Below are 24,452 nucleotides of genomic sequence, written 5' to 3'. Positions count from 1 at the left end.
AAATACCACAGTTAATAACTGTTAAATGTATTATTTTGTTCAATACATTAATTATTTATATATTTCACTAAAATACAAAAATAAATAAAATTTAAATAATTTGATTAATTAATTCATTTTAAATAAAATTTATTGATATTATCTTAAAAATTTCTACATGTGTAAAATACATCAATGAATGTATTAACAATATGTTGAGGAAAGACCGTTGGAAAAATAAAATTGTACCGTAAACTAACATCTATTATTTTAACTCTATTCATGTACTAACTCTATTTACATCTATTGTTTTAACTCTGTGATAGACAAAAAGGTGGGCCCAGAAAAGGCTGACTACACGTTACGTTGCAAAGCAATATTGTACTGCCTGAAAATATAAAAGCTGCTGCATTTTTAGACGGTTGGTGCATTTTTTATACATTAAATACTGAAAGCCTCCATCTTCCTCTGATGTTTACACCTATTAAAAACAATAGCAAATATTGCAAGACGTGAAAGATGTGATGCACAATTTGAACACAGATGGGAAAACAGATGTTGAATGCAAATATTATTTCCTAAGCAGAAGCAATTTGGGCTGATGTAAAAGCTTAAAGCTGTAGTAAGCTTACACGATGGACATAGGGCTTACAAAGGTGGAAACACAAACAGTGTTGTTCGTGGTTTAAATCTAAATTAAGCAGAGCCAAATAGTTAATAAGCTGGTAGTATAGCTATACTACCAGCTTAATAACACGAACGAGCTTATACTACCAGCTTAGGGTTATCATGAATCTTATCACATACTGTTTACAATTCAGTATGTTTCACTGAATGAAATTAGATTGGAAGAACTTAGTGAGCAATGTTTACTAGGATGTGACATCCTCTTTCAGGATATTCCTCCCACACTTGAAAAGCCTGTTAAATAATTTCATTTTTGTCTTCAACGTAATATAAACTTGAATCCCTTCTCATCATAAAAATTAACGTTGATACCTCTAATAAGGCTGTATCCGGTAAACAAGCAATATCTCCTGCATTAACCTTGACCACTTTTATACCCGCCATACCTGTTAAGAAAATAGATAACACGTAAGATTATGTAAGTACAAAAAAATAATCACTTTTTTCCTGTTATAATTAACCTACAAACATTATTTGCAAAGAAATATGCATTCTTAGCTTATACACACAATACTCTTTCACACTACACCACTGAAATTCTGCATATGTTTTACAATAAACAGGAAATAATTATTCAATATAATTATGTGATACAGCCTGCTGTAAACAGATGTCATCAATTTAGACTATTTACCTTATAATTTAAATCAGTCATCCAACTTTATTTACTTTATGTAATATATACTTGACTGCCCTAAAGACTTTCATTTGGGGTTGGGACTAGGTTGTCAGTGGGAACGTGATGGAGCGCAGCCCTTTCAGTCTAACACCACCTCGCCAAAAACCAGAATTTTTACGATCTCTCCTTTCACATTAAATTACAGCTTTAGGAGCCTTTCAACTGCACCAGTGACCTTCATTGAAGGTTAATGGGTCTTTCAACCAGCCAGGGAGTTAATTATTACTTCTCATTCACTCCAGAGACTGAGTACATATCAAGACTGAAATTACAATAACATGATTATGAGTTGTTAAAGATGAGTTGTAAGTATATTTGATTGGAATTTTATTAATAGTCTAGCCCAGTGTTTCTCAACCCAAAGTTCATGACCCCCATGAGGGTTGGGGTCATATGAAAGAGGGGTCATGAAATTACAACTTTACACATAAACAATAATGAAATCATTTATGAGAATAAATGTATTATACAAATTTTACTTATATTTATCAGTACACATATAAAGAAAACAAATTAATGAGATGGCTGTGTTTGTTTTTCATTTAAAAGTTTCTCCATACGTGGATCTATGTTTGAAACACAAAAGGAAATTTTTTCAAGTCATGAAAGATGATTGATTCCTATATATATTATTTAGCCCAACCATAAAATAAAAACCCTTTTCACATAGGTAATTTGTGGCAAAGGAATTAATATTTTCAATGTTTTTTTAGAAATTATTGTAAAATACAAAAAATTGGTGTTACATAATTCAATTTTTTAGATTTGACATACAGTAACAAATTTTTGCTGTTTAAAATTTTAATGTTTTCTAGTCACACTTTGGCCTGTTTTGTTTAGAATTAGAATCAAATTTCTGAAACTTGTGTTTCTTTTCTATTGGACTTATTTATAACAACCTTATCAGAATTAAATTCTCTACAACTCTTTTTATAAATCTTTGTTTGTTTATGACAATTTAACAAATAATTTACAACAAACCTAAAAAACAAATTTTTTACTTCAATTTTTTGGGCGTTGCAACAATCTTCTCAGAAATTACTATTGAGTACAGTTTTGGGACTTGTTTTATTGAAATTTTTAGGTTAAAAAACATATCAAACCACCAATTTTTTCGCTAATTTGGATTACATTATTCTCCCAAATCAGCTCCTGATACATTGCTGAACCATTTTAAATTATCTATCTTTAAATGTATAAATGTTACTAGTTTTTTATGTCTTTAGCAAAAATGTTTTATTAAATAAATTTTAAAATAGAATCAGCTAAAATAACCCTTTTTTGATACTACATCCATCATTAGAGTTAAATTTGTTATTGTTAGACAAACAGGGATATGTTTCAAAACCTTTTTAATGATTATTTTTTTACGTGTTTAAAGTATGGAAACTAGCATTGAAAATGTACTCTTTTTGATGTAATTTTGTGTATTTTAAAACATAACATAACATTACGTAACATAACAGTTATTAACATTTATATAACATTTTCTATTGCATGAAAAAAGGCAGGTTAAAATTATCTTCTATATAAATCATTTTTAATATTCATAATGGCGGTGATAAATAGCTTAGACAAAAATGCTTAATTAGTATATTAAACAATTGTTATATGTTTATTGTTAATAAATTGTTAATGTCTTGTAAATTTTATTCTAGCAGCAAAATATATTATTTATAAAAATTAATTCACATTTGCATAGTGTTTAATTATCCATTTTTTCTCTTTTCTTTTTGTTTAGCATTTTTGCAGAAATTTCTGCTTCACCAAAACATATTAAACATAAAATATTCTGTTAAAACAAAGTTAAAAAATTAAAATATAGAGAGTTATTATGTTCACCACCTCATTCACTGATAAAAAAATATTCTTCCGAATTATGTGATTTTTAGATAAAAGTAATTCAATATTTTAGTAAAAGTACCTTTCAATCTTTAGGAAATTATCTGAGTGCTCACCATATAAATTCTAAATTTCTATCAATTTTTTAAAAGAAGATTTAGACCTTAAAAATATATTCAGTGTTAAAACAGCATTGAATTACGTAATTAATATAAATGGAAATAAATCTCATAATGGCATTTTGGTTTCTTTCAATATTAAAAATATGTATCCAAAAATCCCAGAACAAGATACTATAAATACAATATAAAAGAATCATCAGAAAAATAATATAAACAAATTGATCACTAATTAATTAACATAATTATAAAAACTGCATAATTAAAAATTACTGAAATTACATCATAACAAATTATTATAAATATAATTCTTAAAAAACTAAATAATTTTCATTAAAATATTGAACGTACAGTGAAATAGAGAAGTAAACAATACATCCCACTTTTTAGATTCTTGCCTATTTTAATAAAAAAATTAAATTAACATTTATATAACATTTTCTATTAGACATTGCAAAAAAAACAGGTTTAAAGTTATATTCTATATCAAAATTATCTTTAATACTCATTAAAAATACAGAAATTAGATAACTGTAAGTTATCGCCAAAAAAAATATAGTATATTTGTAGGGAATTAAATCCTGATGGTTGTTATAAATAAGTTCAATAGAAAAGAAATACAAGTTTCAGAAATTTGACTTTAATTTTAAACAAAACAGTCCAAAATGAGACTAATAAAAAATTAAAATTTTAAACATAACAAAAATCTGTTACTGTATGTCAAACCTAAAAAACTGATTATGAAACACCAATTTCTTGTTTTACAATAATTTCTAAAAAATTACTAAAGATCATAGTTCTAGGACCTGTTTCAATTTTACAATTTAAAAACCAAACAAAACTATCAAATTTACCCCTTAATTAAGTTTCAAGAATTTTGGTATGGTTTCCTTTTACCCTTGGAACAAAATCAGGGTGAGATTTTTCAAAAGCTTTACTCAAAAACGAAACATGCATACCAAAGTTTATATATATATATATATATATATATATATATGATCTTTTTTTTATTTTCACTTGTAAAACATGTACTTAAATTCCTTCTGTTTCTTCATGAGATAAATTAATTTGTGGTTATCTAACTTTTTTCTTAAATTTACTTACTGGATGCTCTTATTACCTTTCCCAATGTGTCATATTTTTGTCAGTAAAATGTACAAATTTAATGGTATTATCTCTCTTTTGTATATGTTATTAAATACATAACTGGTTTTCAAATTCCTATGGGAGATAAGTTTGTTATGATTTACTTTTTCAATTTCTCCTCCTTTATCCTCCTAACCCTTTTCATTTTCATGTTAAGGCAAATTGGTAAAAAAAATTAATAACTTACTGGCATTCTTTCCAGAAACATATCCACATGCCAAAAATTTTCAATAGAGCAAAAAATTTATGCACTTTAGTTATTTACCTACGTTGCCTGTAAATTAACCAACATCAGGTCATTCATATAATAAATTTCTTTTCTAAACACAAACTTTTTGATATATTAAAAATTTATACCAAAAAAAAACTTCTAATCATGAAACTTAACATTGAATTGAGGGTTGTCCTAATGGGTAATCACTTGTTGACTGACAACTATCCTAAACTGCTAAATAATGTTTGTCTTTATATAATAGTAATTTTAAAAAAATAATTAAAAAGTCCTGATTTTTCTCCATTCTGTTCATTATGTTCACAAATATGTCCTTAAAACAATTTTCAACAGCGTTTTTTGAATTGTGAATTATTTTATAGTAATGTTTTAATTTAATGTATTTACCTTAACATTATTTCATGAGAATATATTTAGATAATTAAGAAGGGCTTCATCCATTTTATCTTATAATTTGTTTTTTTAATCTTTGACTTAAAAGGATGTGGTCTATATAATGTATTATTAAGTACTAGTGAGAATAATAAAAAATCTATTTATTTATTAGTATTTCTTAAGTAGAACTCACGCACTGTTCCCTATAAACTCATCTTTTTGTAAGTCTAAAATCTTTTCCCAAATTTTACACAAAATTTAATGCTGATCACCTTAATGAGTAGCAGAGTATCCACAGTAGGATGATACAACCAATGACAGATTAGTTACAAAGAATGCCACTACACAGTATCACTATCAGGCAATCCTACCAACGTTTCATTAAAACACTGCTAAACTACATAAAATATTTTCCATCATTTTAAATAGACCTTATAATGTATGTAAATGTGTATTACATATTCACACATTACAACTTGTTCTGTGTGGTTATTATGTTTTAATAAATAAAATGTATTTAATGGTATGACAGGTTTGATTTATTTAACTATGAAACTATTTATTTTCTTTACTTACCTGCAAATTAAAAAGATGAATAAAAATATATTTTATTATTATGTGAATTACTCTATGAGCTATTATTTGTTTTTATATAATTTAATAAATGTGATAAACAATAAAACTATATCTTAAAAATATTCTATTGATAATATTTACTATCATAGTTTAATAATAATTAAAATAAATTACATTTTTTTTAATAATGATATTTACACTTTAGATATTTTTTTATAACAAATGCATTAAAATCATAAATCAACTCTTCAAAATTTAACTTTCAAGGAAAAATACAGAAATATGTATAATGTGTACCTGTAATGAGCTGAGATATCCAGTTAAAAAACTTAAAAGAAATACTATGCCTGAAGTAGAATAGTTTTAGTAAAATAGTATTCTCTTAATTTAGTGTATAAAAAAAGTATAACATACAGAATTAATTCCATAAAATTTTTAAAATTCTTGAACATTTTTTTACATCATTCCAGTCAATATTATTCTGCTTACAGAAGAGGTACGTACAAATAACATTGATTGTCATCATGATTACAGTAACACAACTTCAAAATAATAAATAAAATAAACAAGCATATTATGAAAGAAAAACAATGTATGAACTTTTATTGTAGACTAGCAATAGCATAGACTTCAGTGAAAGAAAAGTTTTTACAGATTTTAACAAACTTCTTACAATCAATCAGTGATATCTTTCATGAAAATTTAAAATTCTGTGAAATCAATTTTGTATCAAACATTTGTTTTATTTCCATTATTTTTTTATTTATTTTATCAGGCAGTCCTTTTTTATGATTTTGATTTTTTTTTGATAATAATTTCAAAGGTTTTTTCAAGAATTCCCAGTAATTCGGTTTAAATAACTTATATTAATTGTCTTCAAATTACTATTCACATCTTAACATATATTCATACAAAAAAAAATCACACTAATACTAATACTATATAAATAATCTCAAAATTCATTTTAATTATTTATATCATTATTTTGATATTGTTCAGTCATTTTGAACAGCAACAAAACATGAAAAGCACTATTCACATGTTTTACTTACATGGTTTTAAGCAGTGACTGATTGCAATGGCAGCAAAACAATCAATCATATACACAATCTTATGAGTCAAGGTCACATTCCATGATGGTCTCCTTTCTACTGCACACGTGACAATAAAAAACATGGTCAGATACTTTTTAGTAATACCTTGCATATTTGACTAAATGTATCAGATGAGTTGCCTGACCACTAGAGAACATAATACTTTGCTTTTTTAAACTTTTTTCACTTTTTTGACAACATGCAATGATGTTACATTTAATGTGCTTTCCTTGTGGAATCAACAACGTAACAAACTTTGTCCAATAGATTCTTGAAATATTAATACTTTTTTGTGTAACACTGATTGCACTAATGAACTGAAGGCTTTCAAATGTTAAACAACCCCAAAAAATTTTTTTAGAGGTATTTTATTGATTACTAGATATGATGGAAGAGTGATTTTTTTTCCACCTGATGCCGTTCTAATGTATGATCTCTTTGTTCCAGAAAATAAAATTAAGCCATTTTTTAGCTGGCTGACAAACTTCCATCCAGCTGAAAGCATCTGTTAAACAAGTGTCATTACATTACTTCCCTGGGCTACTAACTCTAGTAATTCCATAGCAGAGAGGAGTTTATGGTCAGTTTTACTTTTTTACTTTTTCTAACTAATATCAACAAAATTTTGTGGCCATGCTTGCCTTTTTTGAGGGAAGTAATAGGTTTCTTTAAATAGTTATTGAGTAGTGTTCACAGAATTTGCCAATTAACTCAAATAAAAATATACATGATGATTCTATTGTAACCTATAACAATTTTTTGTATGTTACACAATAAATTGTTCATCTGCAAATTAATAGATTTAATTTACTAAATGATACTCAAATAAAACCATTTGCCTAATAAAAAATTATAATTTAATTGACAATAATAAAAAAATTAATTAAAGAAAAATTAACTTCTGATATGATAAAAATCATTAACTTCTGATGTAATAAAAATTTAATTCAATTTAAATAATTACATTATAATTTGATTTTAATTTAAAAATACTAAAATAAAATATGTTAATCTAATCTACAGTAACAAAATGACAGAAATTATTTCCATAAAATAAGAAATTAAATGTATTTATTGTCAAAAACTATGAAAAACAATTTTCAGTTTCTTCAAAATTTTAACAAGAAGTTGTCTTTATTTCAAGAAATAATACATCAATTTTTGGATGAATGAACTGTGATGAACTCCACTACTCTTCAAGGGCACAGATTCTAACACAACAGTGCAGGATAAGATTCATGAATAAATATTTATCTGGTTCTCGCTGTTGTCCACTCAGCCCACATGTAGCACAATGTGACTCTAAATGTGTCATATGGGGATCGATCAATGTGAGAATACTATTAGCATTTTCATATTTTTAAACAATTGACAAGAAAATAATCTTCAACAGATTTTATTTATTTCACAAAATACTAGAGATAAAAATGACTTTCACATTACTAATCTACAAAAAAAACATTGACTGTATGACAATATTTACACAATATGTTCTAAAAATCTCTTCAACACTCAATATTTCAGTTTAAATATTGATTCTAGAACCACAGCCATTAAAAGAGCATCTTATTGTTGTTATTTTACAAACAGAATTCATATCTTGGAATTTAAAACTAAACTGCTCAATCAGAGTGAGGATGCTGTGCTTCAGCTTCTCTCCATGCATTTTGAACTGCTTCAACGACTGCTCTCCATGCACGAGATTTACCAATAGCTATTCCACCAACACATCCTATCACTGCCCATGCCAATGCCAGCCAGTAATCTGTTTCTTTAGCAATTACAGATGGTACAGGACCACCAAAATCTGCAGATGTTACAAACATTTTTTCTTGAGGAGCTAAACCTAAAAATGAAAAATCCATGAAGTCAGGATAAAACCATATTAGATGTTTGTAAATACATGTTTTTATACTTAATGGTTTTAATAAAGTAAATACAAATGTTAACATTCTTAACTCAACCCTTGGATAATCTTTAAGCACAAACACCAACGGCAACATAGTAGAATCAAGACAATGTAATACATTGAACACAACTGTAATACACTGCAAGGAGTTCTGCAAAAGAAATCAGAATATTTTTTTTTCAATTCAGGCACACAAGATGAACATGTTTACAGACTTTTGTACTCTCAAAAAATAACAGTTTGAATAATCAAGTCACTGTTAACATTTTATAAGACAGATACGAGATTTGAAATGTAAAACTTAAACATTACAATGTGAACAATAGCCTCTTTTATATTTCCTCAGGTCTTTTCAATACCTTATTATAAAAACTTAAAGGATACTCAAAACCTAGTTGTAAACTCTGTTATAAAGCTCTGAATTTTAAACAGGTTGAATTTATAAAAATTAATTTCAAACAGTAGGTCTAGAGGAAAATGATTTAATTATGGTAATTTTCATTTATTTTGCAAAAAATTATTTTTTATTCTTTTCTTATTAATTAATTACTTAAACTACTGTTCATTAAAAATTGTGCTATAGTATTTATCTAGCTTCTAAATATTTAATTTAATTCATTTACTTGTATTTGTTTTCCTAACCTCTGTTTGACAAAATGGATACTGAACAAGGCAAATTAATTGAATCAGTAAATTAACTGAAACCCTTACAATACAAAGGGGTAATCAATAACAAATTACCATTCTTCAACTAATAGCATTTCAGTCAGATATGAAAATATCTGATATATCTTTTTATGAGGTGCCACATGATTTAATCAACAGTAAAAAAGTAAATGCTAAAAGTAGGAAAATGTAATAAAAAATACATTAAAAATAAGTTAAAATACCATTCACAAACTGTGACAAAATATAATGATAACTACAAAAAAGAAAATATATATTAAGGATTATATAAAAATTAATAATCACTGGATGCAATCTCCTTATCCGATACTACTCGCATTTTAAATCTATCAATGATCTTGAAGCTTATTATTTAGCTTCTTAAAACAAGTGAAAATCAAGAGTGGTCTTCTTTTATTCCCTGATAACTTTTCTATTAAAAATATGAAATTTTATTTTATTAGTAAAACTTCTAATGTGAAAATGAAAAATTAAACATTTTGTGGCAGTTTGGACAATGTAAAGCAAGAGTAGCAACAAAATGATTACTTGGCATATTGTTTTATGAGTAGGATTCCACAAAAGCAGCTTGTAATGAATGTTATTAATTGTTTCAGGAATTTTTTCTCTCTGGAGCAATTAATAAAGTAATTAAGCTTAAAGTAAACTAGCTTTCATTCCAATTATACAAAAGTTCCGTTGTCAATTTCTTTTAGAAAAAATGATAAAAATTTAGGCTGATTTAAATCCAAATGTATTGTAAGATTAAAATACATTCTACAGAAACCTTAATTTAAATATGCCTGTCTTTTGACTGACCTAAAATACAAAAAAAAAAGATCTCTTTGGTAAATTAAGTAGAATACATAAATTACATTAGATTTTGTTTTTTCTAACAATTCCTTTTCACTAGCCAATCTTAAAAAAAATAAAAAAAACTATAAAAAAGGGAAATATAAGAATTACTAAATACAAAGACACACAATATCATTTTATTTCATTATTTTTTTGTATACCTTATTATATATGAGGGACATTCAATAATTAACAAGACAAACTGATGCAAAGAAAAAATGGTCCATTCAATGACAAAGAAACTTTTTGAGGGTCAAGTTGGCAACCTTGGGAACACATTTAATCAGCTGTTTGACCATAATTAATCTAAACATAACCCGTTTTGTTTATTCCAGAATTCAGTTCCGCTAAAAATGTGTATGCTAGAAGAGCAACATTAAATGATAATATTTTTGCCATCAGAAGGTGTGAAACTGGTGGAAATTTATTCAAGAATGTTGAAACAGTATGGTGAAGATTGTTTAAACCGCAGTAACGTATATAAGTGGGTGGAAGAATTTAATTTGGGTGGTACAAGTGTAACTGATCTCCATCGGTCTGGAAGAACAGTTGAAGTTTTGACTACTGCGCTGCAAAATCACATAAATGATTTTATTCATGAAGACGACTAGTAAAAATTTCCCAATTTGCTAGTTTGTGTAATATCAGTATTGGAACCACACATTCAATCATTCATGACATGCTGAATTATTGCAAAATATGTTTGAGATGTTTTCAAAGACAGTTGACTCAAGCACATAAAGAGAATGGGAGAAACACGTAAGAAGTTGGGTTGAGGGATGTTGCCACATCCCCCTTGCAAGGAGGATGTGGCAAGGAGGTCTGGGCTGCAACCCAGACCTTGCCTCGTCTGATTTTCATTTGTTGCTCAAATACATTTTACATAACTGTTGCTCAAAAACCTTTTACGCTGCAACAAGTTCAATGACAACGAAGCGGTACATGAATGGCTCAAACAGCAAGGTAAAGACTTCTAAGCTACAGTAATCAGAAAGCTCATAGAACAGTGGGACAAGTGTCTAAATGTTGCTGAAGACTATGCTGAAAAGTAGTGTAAGTATCATTGTCATTGAATATGTTGTTTTTTTCTCTACATCAATTTGTCTTGTTAATTATTGAAGTCCTTCATATTTTTTTTATAAAGAATAAAATTATTCCTAGTAATCATAAGGGTTTTCTGTCACATATAATAGTTCTTATCTGTCGTTATACTAACTGAGTATTAAATTTTGCTAAAAACAATAGTTTTAATAAATACAGCACTTTAATACTTTCACTTTAATAACACTGATCAACATGATTTTTGTGTCATGAGTACCAACAGGTGTACTTAATGCAGTTATTTATCCTGTTTTCAAATATGTATTCAAAATTTCTCCATCACCCACAGTTTTTTTGTTATTTTAAAAATAAAAAAAAATTTTTTTGTTCATTTGCCCATTGTCAAGTAAAATCTCCTAGAGCACTGTAAATATGATGGAACCAAATGAGCTAACTCTAAAGGTAGTGTAGCTTCTGTTGTGCAAGTTCAGACATGAACTTTTATGTACAAACATGATCTAATGTAGCACAGACTCATCATTCATCAGAACGATGCCAGTTGTGAGATAGTAGTGAACCGGAAAACACATCAATGCGAGTACTTAGTGTGTCTGAATTATTGTTTATTATGTATTTACAACTTTATTTCTTTTAATTAGTCATTACTTACAAAATTACTAGTTTGTTTAAATCATCCTAACAATTTTTGTTATGTATGTGATGAAGTGAACCAAAAGTCCTGAAGGCAAAATCTTACTCCATTAGTAAAAAAAAATGTTATAACTTTATTTTTGGTATAAAGTTGGGGACCAAACAAAGGCCTGGGCCCCACATATCTGTTATTCATGTTTATCGTGTTCTAGGCTTCTCACTGTATGTAAAAAAGGCACACACCACATGCCATTTGCTATCCCTATGATTTGAAGGAAACCCAAAAATCACTCTACCGACTGTTATTTCTGCTTAGCAAACATTTAAGGGATTATGTCAAAATCAAAACATACAGTGGTATACCCTAACATGCAATCTGCAATGAGACCAGTTCCACACTGCGAAGAATTGCCCATATCAAAGCCACCAGAACATGTGACATTAGATGAAGAGAGTCCAATAAAATAAAATTGGACATTGCTCAGAGTCCAATAAAAGTAAGAAAGAAAAAGAAACAGATTCTGGTGATACAACTTTTGAACAAAGCATTATTCATCTGAGCCTCATTTACTGACTCAAGAAAATCTTAGGGATCTCATACAAGATTTAAAGTTATCCAAAAAACAATCTGAAATGCTTGCTTCCAGGAAATAAAACATTGAATCTTCTTCAAAAGAATACAAAGATATGCACTTATCGTAATCACCATTCTGAATTTAAAGACTAATTTTCTGAAGAATACGGCTTAGTGTTTTGCTATGACATTTCTTCTCTTATGGAGACACTTTGTAATGAAACCAAACAGAATGGTGCATGTTCATTGATTCCTCTAAAGTTAGTTTAAAAGCTGTGCTTCTGCGTAATGACAATAAATTCCCATCAGTACCTGTGGCTCACTCTGCTAGTATCAAAGAAACATATGAAAACTTAAAATTTATATTGGAAAAGCTTCAAACAGTACATGAATGGAATATTTTTGATAATTTGAAGGTAACTGCACTTATTCTTGGCCTGCAACTTGGTTACACAAATTACTGTTGTTTTTTGTGTGAATGGGATAGTAGGAACAGAAAAAACTATTTCATTAGAAAAGAATGGCCTAAACGCGAATCACTCATTCCTGAACAGAAAAATGTGAAACATGACCCATTGTGTAATCCTAAAAATGTATATCTACCTCTGTTACAAATCAAACTAGGATTAATGAAGAATTTCATCAAGGCCATGGGCAATACTAGTTTCATGTACTTAAAACAGAAGTTCCCTATAATTAGTGATGTAAAACTTAAAGAAGGATTATTTGTGGGTCTATTAATACAATCACTAATGCATGAAGAAAAGTTTGAGGAACTACTGAATTCACTGGAGAAAGAAGCTTGGCAAGCATTTAAAAATTTTACTCAAGAGTTTTTCTGGGAAATCGAAAGGCAGAAAATTACTGTAATATTGTCAATGACCTTATAACATCTTATAAAAATTTGGGTTGTAGTATGTCCTTAGCACAACTTCCTGCACTTGAACCTAGATATCATTCTGGAAAATCTTGGCACAGTAAGCGATGAGCACAAGGAAAACTTTTATCAAGAGATTTCAGCTACAGAAAAGAGGTATCAAGGCAAATGGAATCCTAATATGCTGGTAGATTATTGCTGGACCATCAAGAGGGATGCTCCACATGCGAAATATAAAAGAAAATCGTCATTTTTTACTTTCTAGGTGAGTCAAATGTTTGAATATTGTATAGTTAAGAATGCAGACAGTATTAAAATGTTTGAAATTATAAATCCCTGCCTCTTGAAAACCTTGTGTGATGGGGAAAAACCAATATGATATTTGAATTCAGGAGAAAAAATACTATCAGAATCACATATTTTTCTTTCTGATATAAAAAAAAGTTCTTTTTTGTTCCCCAGTGTAATTTTTTGATTTAAAAATTGATGTTGTAATAACTTACCAGTATATTTTGTAATAAAACGAGTAAACATTTCTAAAGTATATTCACTGTCATTAAATTTAGCAGCAGGACGTCCATTATGGAACAACATAACTGTTGGCACACCAACAATACCATACTGAGTATTGAAGCTGAAATAAAAAACACAATAATTATATAATAAAAAAATTTCAGTAAGATTTAACTAGAATACAGAAATTTTCTGGGCATTGCGGTTAGTGAATACATTTCTATGGAGTTTGTAGACAGTTTGAGCCACGTTAGCTTAGTTATATTTTAATGCTGAAGGCTATTCTCAACAATGTCTTCTACCCACCATTCAAGGACTGAATTCTAATTAACAAAATAATTTGCATGGTAATCCAGAGCTGTAACAAGCTGCAGGTACACTCATTACACAAGAAATGATTACAGCTGCCCACAGGCCTCATATCAATGAAGTAGCACAAGATAGCTGGGCCTAAAATAACACATGAACCAATAAAAATGATACTTAAGAGCTTTGCGATGATAACTGTCATTTACAGCAACCTCTAAATTGATCCAACACAAGATTTTAATAAATTAAAAACTAAGAAATTCATCTGACATAACAGCCAAATGCTCTAGATCAAATCCTTGATCAGTCAAGTACAAATGACCAGATAAAATTCCAGCTCCTACAAATGAAGTTGTTTCAGCTGCAAATTTTGATGAAAGATACTAAAATTATGACCTGTTAAGTCTAATTATACCAATAAACAATACTTAGCAGACTGTTCAATCATTTGAGTGTAGGAAAACAAAACGAACAGCAATCGTCAAAGTAATAATATTAAAAATACGGTAAAGTTTAACCTCATAACTACAGAAATCAGACTACAATAAAATAAAAATTGTACCAAAAAATTGGTCGCAAGATATAAAGTACTCTCATCTATTTTGGTGCTTAGATTTTCCTTTCTCTTCATTAATTCTCTTTCCTTATTCTTGATCCCTTCTTTCTCATCATCGATTCTATGGTAGGTCTAAACCTACTAAGTTCTTCATGCTGAAGATTCCAGGAAGAGGCACCATGATATCAGAATAGTAGGAGGCTGCCTACTGACTGATATAGGAACTCCTTTTCTTGTAAATTAGTTGCACAATAAAGCAACAGCTAAAGTGTCGATTAGGTAAAGCCAAGGTTCCTAAATTCCTACTCAAAAAAAGTTGAGAAATAGAAAATCCTTGAAAAACAATGATTAAACTGGAAATTTAAGCCGATAGATACAAATAAGTCATACAAGGTCTTAGCAAAAAGAGAGAATCACTCTGAAATATTGAGAAGTTTAAACTTTGGGTCATGAAGTTAGAGGAATAACTAAAGTTTTGATGGGTCAACAAAGAAGCACCTTTCTTTGTTTTATAGTTTATTTTATTTTATAAATTTAATTCTACTGTAATTTTATAAGAATTATATAGAATATAATAAAAAATATATTCAATATTACCATTTAAATCACAATGCTGTTAAATTTGAGGTACCATGAAAGGAATAGTAAGCGTGAAAATACTGTCAAGTGTTCTGATTAAATCAAAATCAATGTAGTTGACTAAACAATAGCATTAAATCTGGAAGGGTTCACATAAACTGTTATGCTAAAACAGTCCAGTATTAACACTAGAAAAGCCATCAGTTCACCTTTATAACTGGGCTTGCAACTGTTGAACAAATTAACAAAATTATTACTTCAAATATATTACTTTTGACTGTAAACAATATTGTTCTCCCATTTTTACAGATGACTAATCAAGCAATTGAAAATGTCTGGTACATGGTTTATTTTTTACATTAAAGAACCTATTTCTAAATTCATTTCATATTGTAGTAAATTACATTTTAAAGGGGGATGTTTAAGGGAGATGTTTGTTTTACAGTCAGATGTCACAACAGTAGACAATGATCTTGTTTTTAGTTACCAGAAAGTATAAATATTTTTAAATTTGTTAAATGACTGCCAAAAAAATGACCATCAAAGTAACTAATAATAAATCAGATGATACATTATATCTGTTCAGGTACATTTCCCCCAAATGGGTCTATCGTGGGCTGATAATGTAGATACGTTTGCTTATATTTACATTATCTAATGTAGTATGTTGGCACAAATGAAAAGAGTCGGATTTGAAAGTCAGGAGTGATAACTGTGATGTAAACCACTAATATCACATGAGAATAAGCTGCTTGTATGTAAGATCATTTTAAAGCCCACATAGCCATTATACATTATACTACTTTGGAGTAAAATATATACAAACATCTTGAATTTACATCGCACACAGATTTATTTAAAAACTCTTTATTTAAAGACTTACTTTCTACATAGTGATTTCATCACCATTTTATATATATGTTTTAAGTTCAATGCATAAACTTAAAGGCTAACTTTGAAAAGGGAAATAATACAAATTATATCTTAAAAGTTTGATAATAAGTGAAATAATGGTAAAAATTAAAATTGCTTAAAAATTTACAATTACCTAAATAGAAATCCATTTTGCAACTTCTTCCTTTATATCTAAGGACATATTTCAGGAATAAGTTCTGTCATCAAGTTAATTATTCTAGTTATTATTATGATAATGAATTAAAATCAAATAAATTAAGATAATGAATAATACACAAATTTACTGCAATATATATATATATATATATACACACACACACACACACCACAAAAGAACACTTAAAATACATGATTGTACAAGTTGATGGTAACAAAGAAGTTGGTTTGCTGCCATTTGGTGGTTTTGACCATTTGAACACTGCTTGTATTTTTATAGCTTATGTTCTAACTAACTAGCAGAATAAAAGCAATCATAAAACTGTCATCCACAATTTTGGGATCATGCCACTTACTTGAACAATTGTTTTTTTAAGTTTTTTTTTCGTAGTATGTATACTACAGTTAAATTTGTAAATTTTAATTATTCTGTGCATCTCATTATTTTGTTTTACTTCATCACCACAATTTACAATAATGGAATATTGTGATCACACCTTATTTTATCAACTTGAAACTAAAACATATTTTTAGAAACAAAGAAAGTTGCATGATGGATTTAAATCAAAGTATTATTAGATTTTTTAAATATATTTAAGGATCTCAAATTGTTAAAAATAATTTGTTTTTTTTTGTTTTTAAATTTCATCACAATTACTTATTATGTCTAATAGTCACAGTTATTAAATGCAGTTATTTGTTATGTCTAATAACTTGTTCAAAGTTAAAAAACCACTAATTTTATTTGTTAACATGAGTTACTCTAAGGACCGTGTTATTGAAATTGGGCTTTATGCTTATTTTTTAGGATTCAACTTGTTTAATTTTGTTTTTTAAATAATACATTAATAAATAGCTAGAGTACACAGCTTCATCTGAGTAGTGCGATTTACCATCACCTACTTGTAGAAGTAATAAGTAAATATCCAAATAAAGTACAAGACCAAATAGGTAAAAAAATTCAATTATGAGGGGCACTCAAAATGTTATCTACCTACCTTATAAAGAGTGGCGGTGGAGAGATAGTGTCACTTTTATTTTTCAGTGTAGGTCCCTTGCACTTCCACACACTTGCTCCATTTAGCCTGCCAGGAGGTTATGCCAGAGTAAAAAAATTTTATCTTGCTCCTCAAACTACCTTAAAACAGCTGCTTTCAATCACTCATTGCCGTAAAAACGTCTACCCTGAACATTTTTCTTGAAGTTACTGAACAGTAAAAAATCACTGGGGGCCAAGTCCGGACTGTAGAGAGGGTGAGGAAGTTCTTGAAATCCACACTCCCTCAAAGTTTGCTTTGCAACATGTGATGAGTAGACTGGAGCCTTGTTATGCAAAAGCAAGACAGCTTTGGTTAACTTTCTCACTGTTTTTCCTTTATTACTGCCCGCAGCTTCTGAAGATACTCAGCATAGACAATAAAAGTGATTATCTGTTTGTGCTCCATGTATTCAATAACAAAGTTCCTTCACTATTCCAAAAAATTGTGGTCATGATCTTCCCAGCCAGTGGCTGGGTCTTGAATCTTTTGGGTGTTGGGGATCCTTTGTGTTTCCACTGCATGGACTCTTGTTTGGTCTCAGGATCCCAGTAATGAACCCATGTTTCATCACCAGTAACCAACCTGCTAAAGAATCTGTAAGATTCCTTTCACACAGCTGCAACTTCTCCGCACTCAACTGTACACGACATTGCTTCTGATGTGATGTGAGGTTTTTGTGGGACGCATTGAGAACTGACTTTGTCATGTGTAAATGGTCATGAAGTGTTGCTATAATGATTCCTTCAGACACACAACATTTTGCAACAAGTACTGCAACTTTAACTCGCCTATCTTCCATAACCAATCTCTTCCCTTTCTGGCAGATGCTGGGTTGGCTACTTCCACAGGTCTTCTGCTGTGGGGATCATTTCGACTGATTCCCTGTTCCACTTAAATTGTTTGGACCAGAATTTCACTTGGTATAGCGAAGGCGCATTATCACCAAACCCAGTTACCATCCTACTATGGATGTCCTTCGGATGTTTCCCTTCTCTGGTGAGAAACTTTATGACTGATCAATGCTCCAATTTCTGCAAATTCAAACTCAGGTTACTAACCTGAGTTAGCCAGGTTACTAACAAAGAGAACTACTGCATCAACACATGTAAAAAAAATTCAATCAAAATTAGGTCATAGCACACATATTATGAACAACATATAGGTATCAAAAACATCTTAATACATAACTCACAACACCTCTACTAGATAACTTTCTGAGTGCCCCTCATATGTGTACAAAGGGAAATCTTTGTCTTAAAATAAAAACAGATGCTTTCAATAAAAGTTACTTCAAAATTGTATGTGCTTTAAATTTTCTAATAAAAATTTCTTAAAACTTCATCTACTTTAAATTTTCATTTGATTTTTTAAAACAATTACAATACACTGGTCTCAACCACTGACTGAAAATTTTATGTGCTTTGATTTTGTAGTTTTAATTTTTTTAATAAAATATACCCTAATGATTAAGTTTTTACTTTTTAAACAGGGGAATGCCCTTCAATATCTATTTTACATTGAAAATTAAATAAATTCCAATTATAGCTAACATTATCTTTTCAGTCAGGAAAAAACATATTTTACTAATGTAAAAATAGATTTTAATGAATAATAATGATCTCAAATATAAATTTTATACTAATTACAAGATCCTTCAGATTCTCATAATTAAAGGAATTGGGGTTTCCAGATCCTTTCAACGTTAAGCTTTTATTTACTTTCAAAAATTTGAAATTTTGATAAAAAATGTTTCTTACATTTCAATCTTCAAAAATTAAATGGAGGATACGAGTGTGGCAATGGGTCCTGAACCACTTTGATATTTTTTTTTTTTTTTGGATGGCATTGAAAAATGATGTATTTTGAAAATCTGAACGCTAAAGCTTTTGAAAATACAGTTTGAATACCATTTCATACAATTTTGATTTCTATTAATGAAAGAGGCTAAATGCATCTATGATGCCAGCGTAGGCAACAGGAGTCAAACTTTTGATACTATAAAGGTTTATACTGACATAAGTATTACACTGTGAAAAAGAACAAACCTAATGTTTCAATTATTTTAATTAAGCATAAGTAGAAGCATGAGTCCAAAACCCTTCACCACAAAATGAAAGTTTTTTAATAAATTATGTTCAGTAATTTTCAAAAATAAAAGTCTGAATGATACATTAATTCAAATTTTGTTAGGTGGTAGGGATAGAATTGAAAGAGAGATTAAAGGGCTGAAGAGGGTCCAGAATTCTTTGACAGCGTTTAATTTCTCTGTTTCCTGGAGAATAGAATTTTGTTTATTTTATTTGTTTAATTTTGTTATATTAAACATCAATTTTTATTAATCTAAGAGAGCCTCTGTGATGGTATAAAGTCCTTTTTTACTTATCTTTGAAGTAAGAAAATATTTGTTTTTAAATTTCAACTCCAGACATATTGAAGAATCAAAGAATTTAGAATGCCTATACTTGTCTTACCTTACTGGCCCACAGAGCAGAACACTTTTCTAAAATGCAGGGTTTGAAGTTTACAATATTTTAATTTTCATTAAATGGAAAGGACTACAAGGTTTAGAAATATTTGACCATGAACTTCTTCATTCCCATTACAATTTTAACTTCTCCCTCAAAGTAGGCATCTTAAAAAAAAATTGTTTGTTTCTAAGATAAAAGTGCTTTTAGAAAAAGAACATCTTGCAAATTGTAATTTTATAGAATGACCAAGGGTCTAACAAGAAGACCTGAACATTCAAAAACCATTTTATTCATTTCTTGTCCCTGAAGGTAGAATGCATCATTTTGAAAAAAAAATCATACCAATATTATTATAATTCAATTTTTGTTGACTGAGGGAGTCTGGGAACAAAAAGGCTTGAAACTTTTGAGTATAATTACCCTTCTTACTTGTCAATGAAAGCAAAATTTGTTATGAAAATGTATTGCTTGAATAAAATAATATTTTATTTTTGTAAATTTAAGGGAGGCAGGAGATCTAGGATGACTGGAAATACAAGAGTGCTCAAACTCTGAGACAATTTCAGGTTTTTTTTTTATTTTTAAGAATGATCTGAGTACCAGATTATTTCTTTCTAGAAAAGGCAAAGTTAGAGGATGAGGATTGCCTGGACACAAATGTTTTTGCTTGTTCTGAAGATGCAACAGATTTTGAAAAGGAATGATTCAAATATTGAGTTATTAAAATTGTTTCCTTTACTAATTATGGCATTCAGGTCTTTAATAAACCTGGTGATAATGCATTCCTGGACCAGACTTTATAAGCACCTCTTTCTTTATAAAGAATCTACACACATAAATGGTAAAGCCCTCGCTGACTCACTCATAACTAAATTTCTGAATAGCTAGAAGGCTAAAATTTGGTATAGTTATATCTAAAGACCCATGTTTAGGAAAAATAAATAAAATACAGTGTGAACAGTAATCCTAAGGGATTAAAAAAGGAAATTACTGAGCTAAAAAATTCAGTATCTGCTTGTGAGAAGAACAGGTGGTTTACTCATGATTAATAATAATATTACTGTGAAGTGATATCACACAGGAGAAATTATCAGGAGGCTAGCTAAGATGAACTAATTCCAGCATCATCAGCCACTTGGGGAGAAGTAAGTTTTTAAACTGAAAAGGAATTTTTCAGATCAGTTCAGTAGTTCTTGTTATACACCCGATAAATAGACAAACTAGCGACCAAGTATAATATGTGTCTTAATGAAATAGTATAGAGTATATATTGTCTGTACCTTTGAACAAGAGTAACCAATGTCATAAAAGTAAAAAGAAGAAAAAGAAGAAGAATAAAAATGACCTTATAATTTAAAAAAAAAATTTATACAAATATATTTTATTTATAAATAAATGGTTTGAGAAAATGTTATATTTTAAAAATATTTAAGAAACTTTTCAATTTTTTTGAATAATATTCTTCTACGCTTGATTCAATCTAATGGGTGACACAAGACACAGCAAATTGTACCAATTTGAAAAAATTAAAATCTTAAAAAATGCAGGGATATTCCAAAAGCCACTTTACCAATGTGAATAAAGGAATAATTATTATTACATGTGTATGATATTTTTGTGGTGCAGGATTGTATTAATGTTGAATGATCAAAAGGTGATCTTGTAGTTATTTGTTGCATTTTCTGAAAGACAATCATGAACTGTAAAATGACCCTAGAGCAGCATTTTTCATTCCATTAAAATTGGTAGAAAGAAAATAGCTAAGAAATATTTCAGTTATTTTTTCAAAAAAAAATGTCCTTTACTCCAAGATCAATTTAACAAGTATTTGACAATAGTTAATAGAAGGGTTATGATTTACCAAGAAGTAGTAGTAGACTTGTTGATATTGTTTTACAACATCAGCTTTAAACTCTTTGATTAAAAATTTTATTTTTGTTAGTTGTTATCAAGAAAGAACAAAGTCTGTTTCACAGTTTTTTAACTTATTATTATTTTATGCAACACTAAAATAAGCACCTTTATAAAAAAAATGAAAAAAAGATTAATTGTTTGGGAAGGATTATGAAATAACATATAAGTGGTAAAAATTATTAACTGCATCTCATTTACTTGCACCATATGATGTTTTGGTAAACTACCATGGGATTATAAGATCCAGTGGAAGTTAATGGAACAAATTGCAAAACAGATTTCATACCCTGTTGGTAGTTAAAGAGTTAACTGATCAAAATAAGAGTAAAATGACTGTTCAAGTAATTGCTCAAAGCACTACAAGATTTTTATGACATCTGCTTTCTGAGATTTCATATATGCAGTGAACTTCATATTTTTAAATCAATGAAACTGAAACTTACCATTTACTATAAAGTCATAAAAAAATTGATTTTTATAAATATTTACAATTTTCAGAAAGCTTAGCAATCAATCATGGAAGTGGAAAAGATTTTCTAAAGTGCATTTTAACTATTAACTAGTTTCAAATTTAATTGTCTTAATAGTAATTTCTGGACTGGCTCAAATTCTAATGAAATAATACAACAGATTAAATGTTCCCAATTTAAATATTTAGATAGCATATAGAATGGAACCAAACTTTTTTAATTGATACCTTAACTAGATAATATACAAGAAATAGTTTTACTTGGATATAAAATAACCAATCATTTCATAACTCTGAGTTGCCAACAATTCAGAAAGAAAGAAAGAGAGAAAGAGAGAGAGATGTTTTGAGTTGGGCAAACCAATAGGGGGAACAAACTGATTTTGTGAAATCATGAAAAATTACTGAAGTAAAAATTTAAATGTAAATGATGACAAAGGTTTGGGGTTGAATATACAAAAGAATTATTATGAATAGTGTAATTCTCAGAAATAAGAAGTGGATTTTAGTTAATGGTATACATTTTACACACATGTACATTTTAAGGTGAGTAGTTATAGTAAAACATCTAATGAATTTCATTGTATTTTATTAACTGAGAAAGAAACATAGAAAATATTTAATAATGACAATATAAGAGCAATAAAGCATCCACCTGAATATATCAGGTATTACCTTACTAATTGATAGCTTTTATTAACATATAATTTAATATATATATATATATATATATATATATATATATATATATATATATATATATATATATATATATATATATATATTTATTCATAAGTAAATATAATAACAATCAAGAGACTATATAGTGATGATACCAATCAAATTTTTCATATGATTTAATCTATTTGATGATAAAGGTTTATAGAGAATATCTGCTGCTTGTTCTTCAGTTGGCATTCCAATGCTACTTATCTATATCTACAACTAATTGTTGGATATAGATGTGTCTCTATATGTTTTGAAAGCTCATGGAAAATAGGGTTTCCAATGAATTTAATGATACTCCGGTAGTCAGGTGAATACACAGGAATAGAATTTTGATCAATAGTTCAACTTCTTTCAGTAATCTAGTCAACCATACAAAGGATTTTGAAGTCTAATAAACAGCCACATATTCTGCTTCCATAGATGATACAGCCACACATTTATGTAATTTACTCATTTATACTTTTATGTAAAAGTATAAATTAGTATATATAAATAGTAAAAGAATATATAAATTTTATGTAAAAAAATGTGTATATGTAATTTAATAGGCACAGAAGGAAGTCAAGTGATGTCCACATCAGATTTTATATTCAGTGGTCCATCTACTTTATTTCTACTACATTTCATTACTTTCATTTTATTCTTGTTTATTTTCATGTGTGTAGGACTTCATACATGTCATTCATTGTTTCTTCTAAATCTTTTTTACTCTCTGTTAGAATTACTGTATCATCAACAAATTGTAGTAGCTTTATTTTTTCACCTTGCACTGTTACTCTGGATCTAAATTGTTCTTTAACATCATTAACTCTTGTCCTAAATAAAGGTAAAAAATTACGGAGATAGGGAACATCCTTGTCAGACTCCCTTTTTTATTACTGTTTCCTTTCTTATGCGCTTCGATTATTACTGTTGTAGTTTGGTTCCTGTAAATGTTAGCAATTGTTCTTCTATCTCTATACTTGAACCCTAAATTTTTTAACATGGTGAACATTTTTTCTAGTCTACTTTATCAAATGCCTTTTCTAAGTCTATAAATGCCATATATGTTGGTTTATTTTTCTTTAATCTTCCTTCTACTATTAATCTGAGTGTTAAAAATTGCTTTCCTTGTCCTTATACTTTTCCTGAAACCAAACTGGTCTTCTCCTAACACTTCTTCCCTCTCATCTCAATTCTTCTGTATAGGATTCTAGTTAAGAATTCTGATACATGAGTAGTTAAGCTAATTGTTCTGTATTCTTCACATTTATCTGCTCCTACTTTCTTTGGTATAATGATAATAACACTCTTTTTGAAGTCTGAAGGAACTTCCCCTTTTTCATAAATATTGCACACCAGTTTGTATAATCAATCTATCGCTACCTCAACTACACTGCGTAGTAAGTCTGCAGGTATCCCGTCTATCTCAGAAGCCTTCCTGCCATTCAAATCCTTTAATGCTTTTTTAAATTCAAATCTCAGTATTGTATCTCACTTTTCATCACCTTCGACTTCCTCTT

General features: G+C 28.7%; 2 protein-coding genes across 2 annotated transcripts in view; both read right to left on the bottom strand.

Moving 5' to 3' along the window:
* Nucleotides 1-215: 215 nt before the first annotated feature.
* Nucleotides 216-7,963, bottom strand: LOC142333026 (uncharacterized). Its single transcript, XM_075379803.1, has 2 exons — nt 6,688-7,963; nt 216-1,052 (listed from the first exon to the last, which is right to left on the bottom strand). Exons 1-2 carry the CDS (start codon nt 6,839-6,841, stop codon nt 904-906), a joined length of 303 nt encoding a protein of 100 aa, XP_075235918.1. The 5' UTR covers nt 6,842-7,963; the 3' UTR covers nt 216-903.
* A 146-nt stretch (nt 7,964-8,109) lies between these two features.
* The window catches only part of bug (thioredoxin domain-containing protein bug), a 49,483-nt gene continuing 33,140 nt past the window's right edge, over nt 8,110-24,452 (bottom strand). Inside the window, exons 6-7 of the mRNA XM_075379794.1 lie at nt 13,806-13,936; nt 8,110-8,575 (exon numbers count right to left, since the gene is read on the bottom strand). Of these exons, the coding sequence (XP_075235909.1) occupies nt 8,352-8,575; nt 13,806-13,936 (355 nt within the window). The 3' untranslated portion in view covers nt 8,110-8,351. The remainder of the gene's footprint in view (nt 8,576-13,805; nt 13,937-24,452) is intronic.

The sequence above is a fragment of the Lycorma delicatula genome, chromosome 1, assembly GCF_047948215.1.
Source record: "Lycorma delicatula isolate Av1 chromosome 1, ASM4794821v1, whole genome shotgun sequence".
NCBI classification, from domain to species: Eukaryota; Metazoa; Arthropoda; class Insecta; order Hemiptera; family Fulgoridae; genus Lycorma; species Lycorma delicatula.
Note: the sequence above shows the minus strand (reverse complement) of the source record. Positions and strands in the feature narration are given on the sequence as shown.

Coding starts and splice junctions, on each gene's coding strand:
- LOC142333026 (XM_075379803.1), bottom strand. CDS start 6,841: ATGCAAGGTATTACTAAAAAGTATCTGACCATGTTTTTTATTGTCACG. Junction 1,053..6,687: donor CAGTCACTGCTTAAAACCAT/GTAAGTAAAACA, acceptor TTTTCTTAACAG/GTATGGCGGGTATAAAAGTG.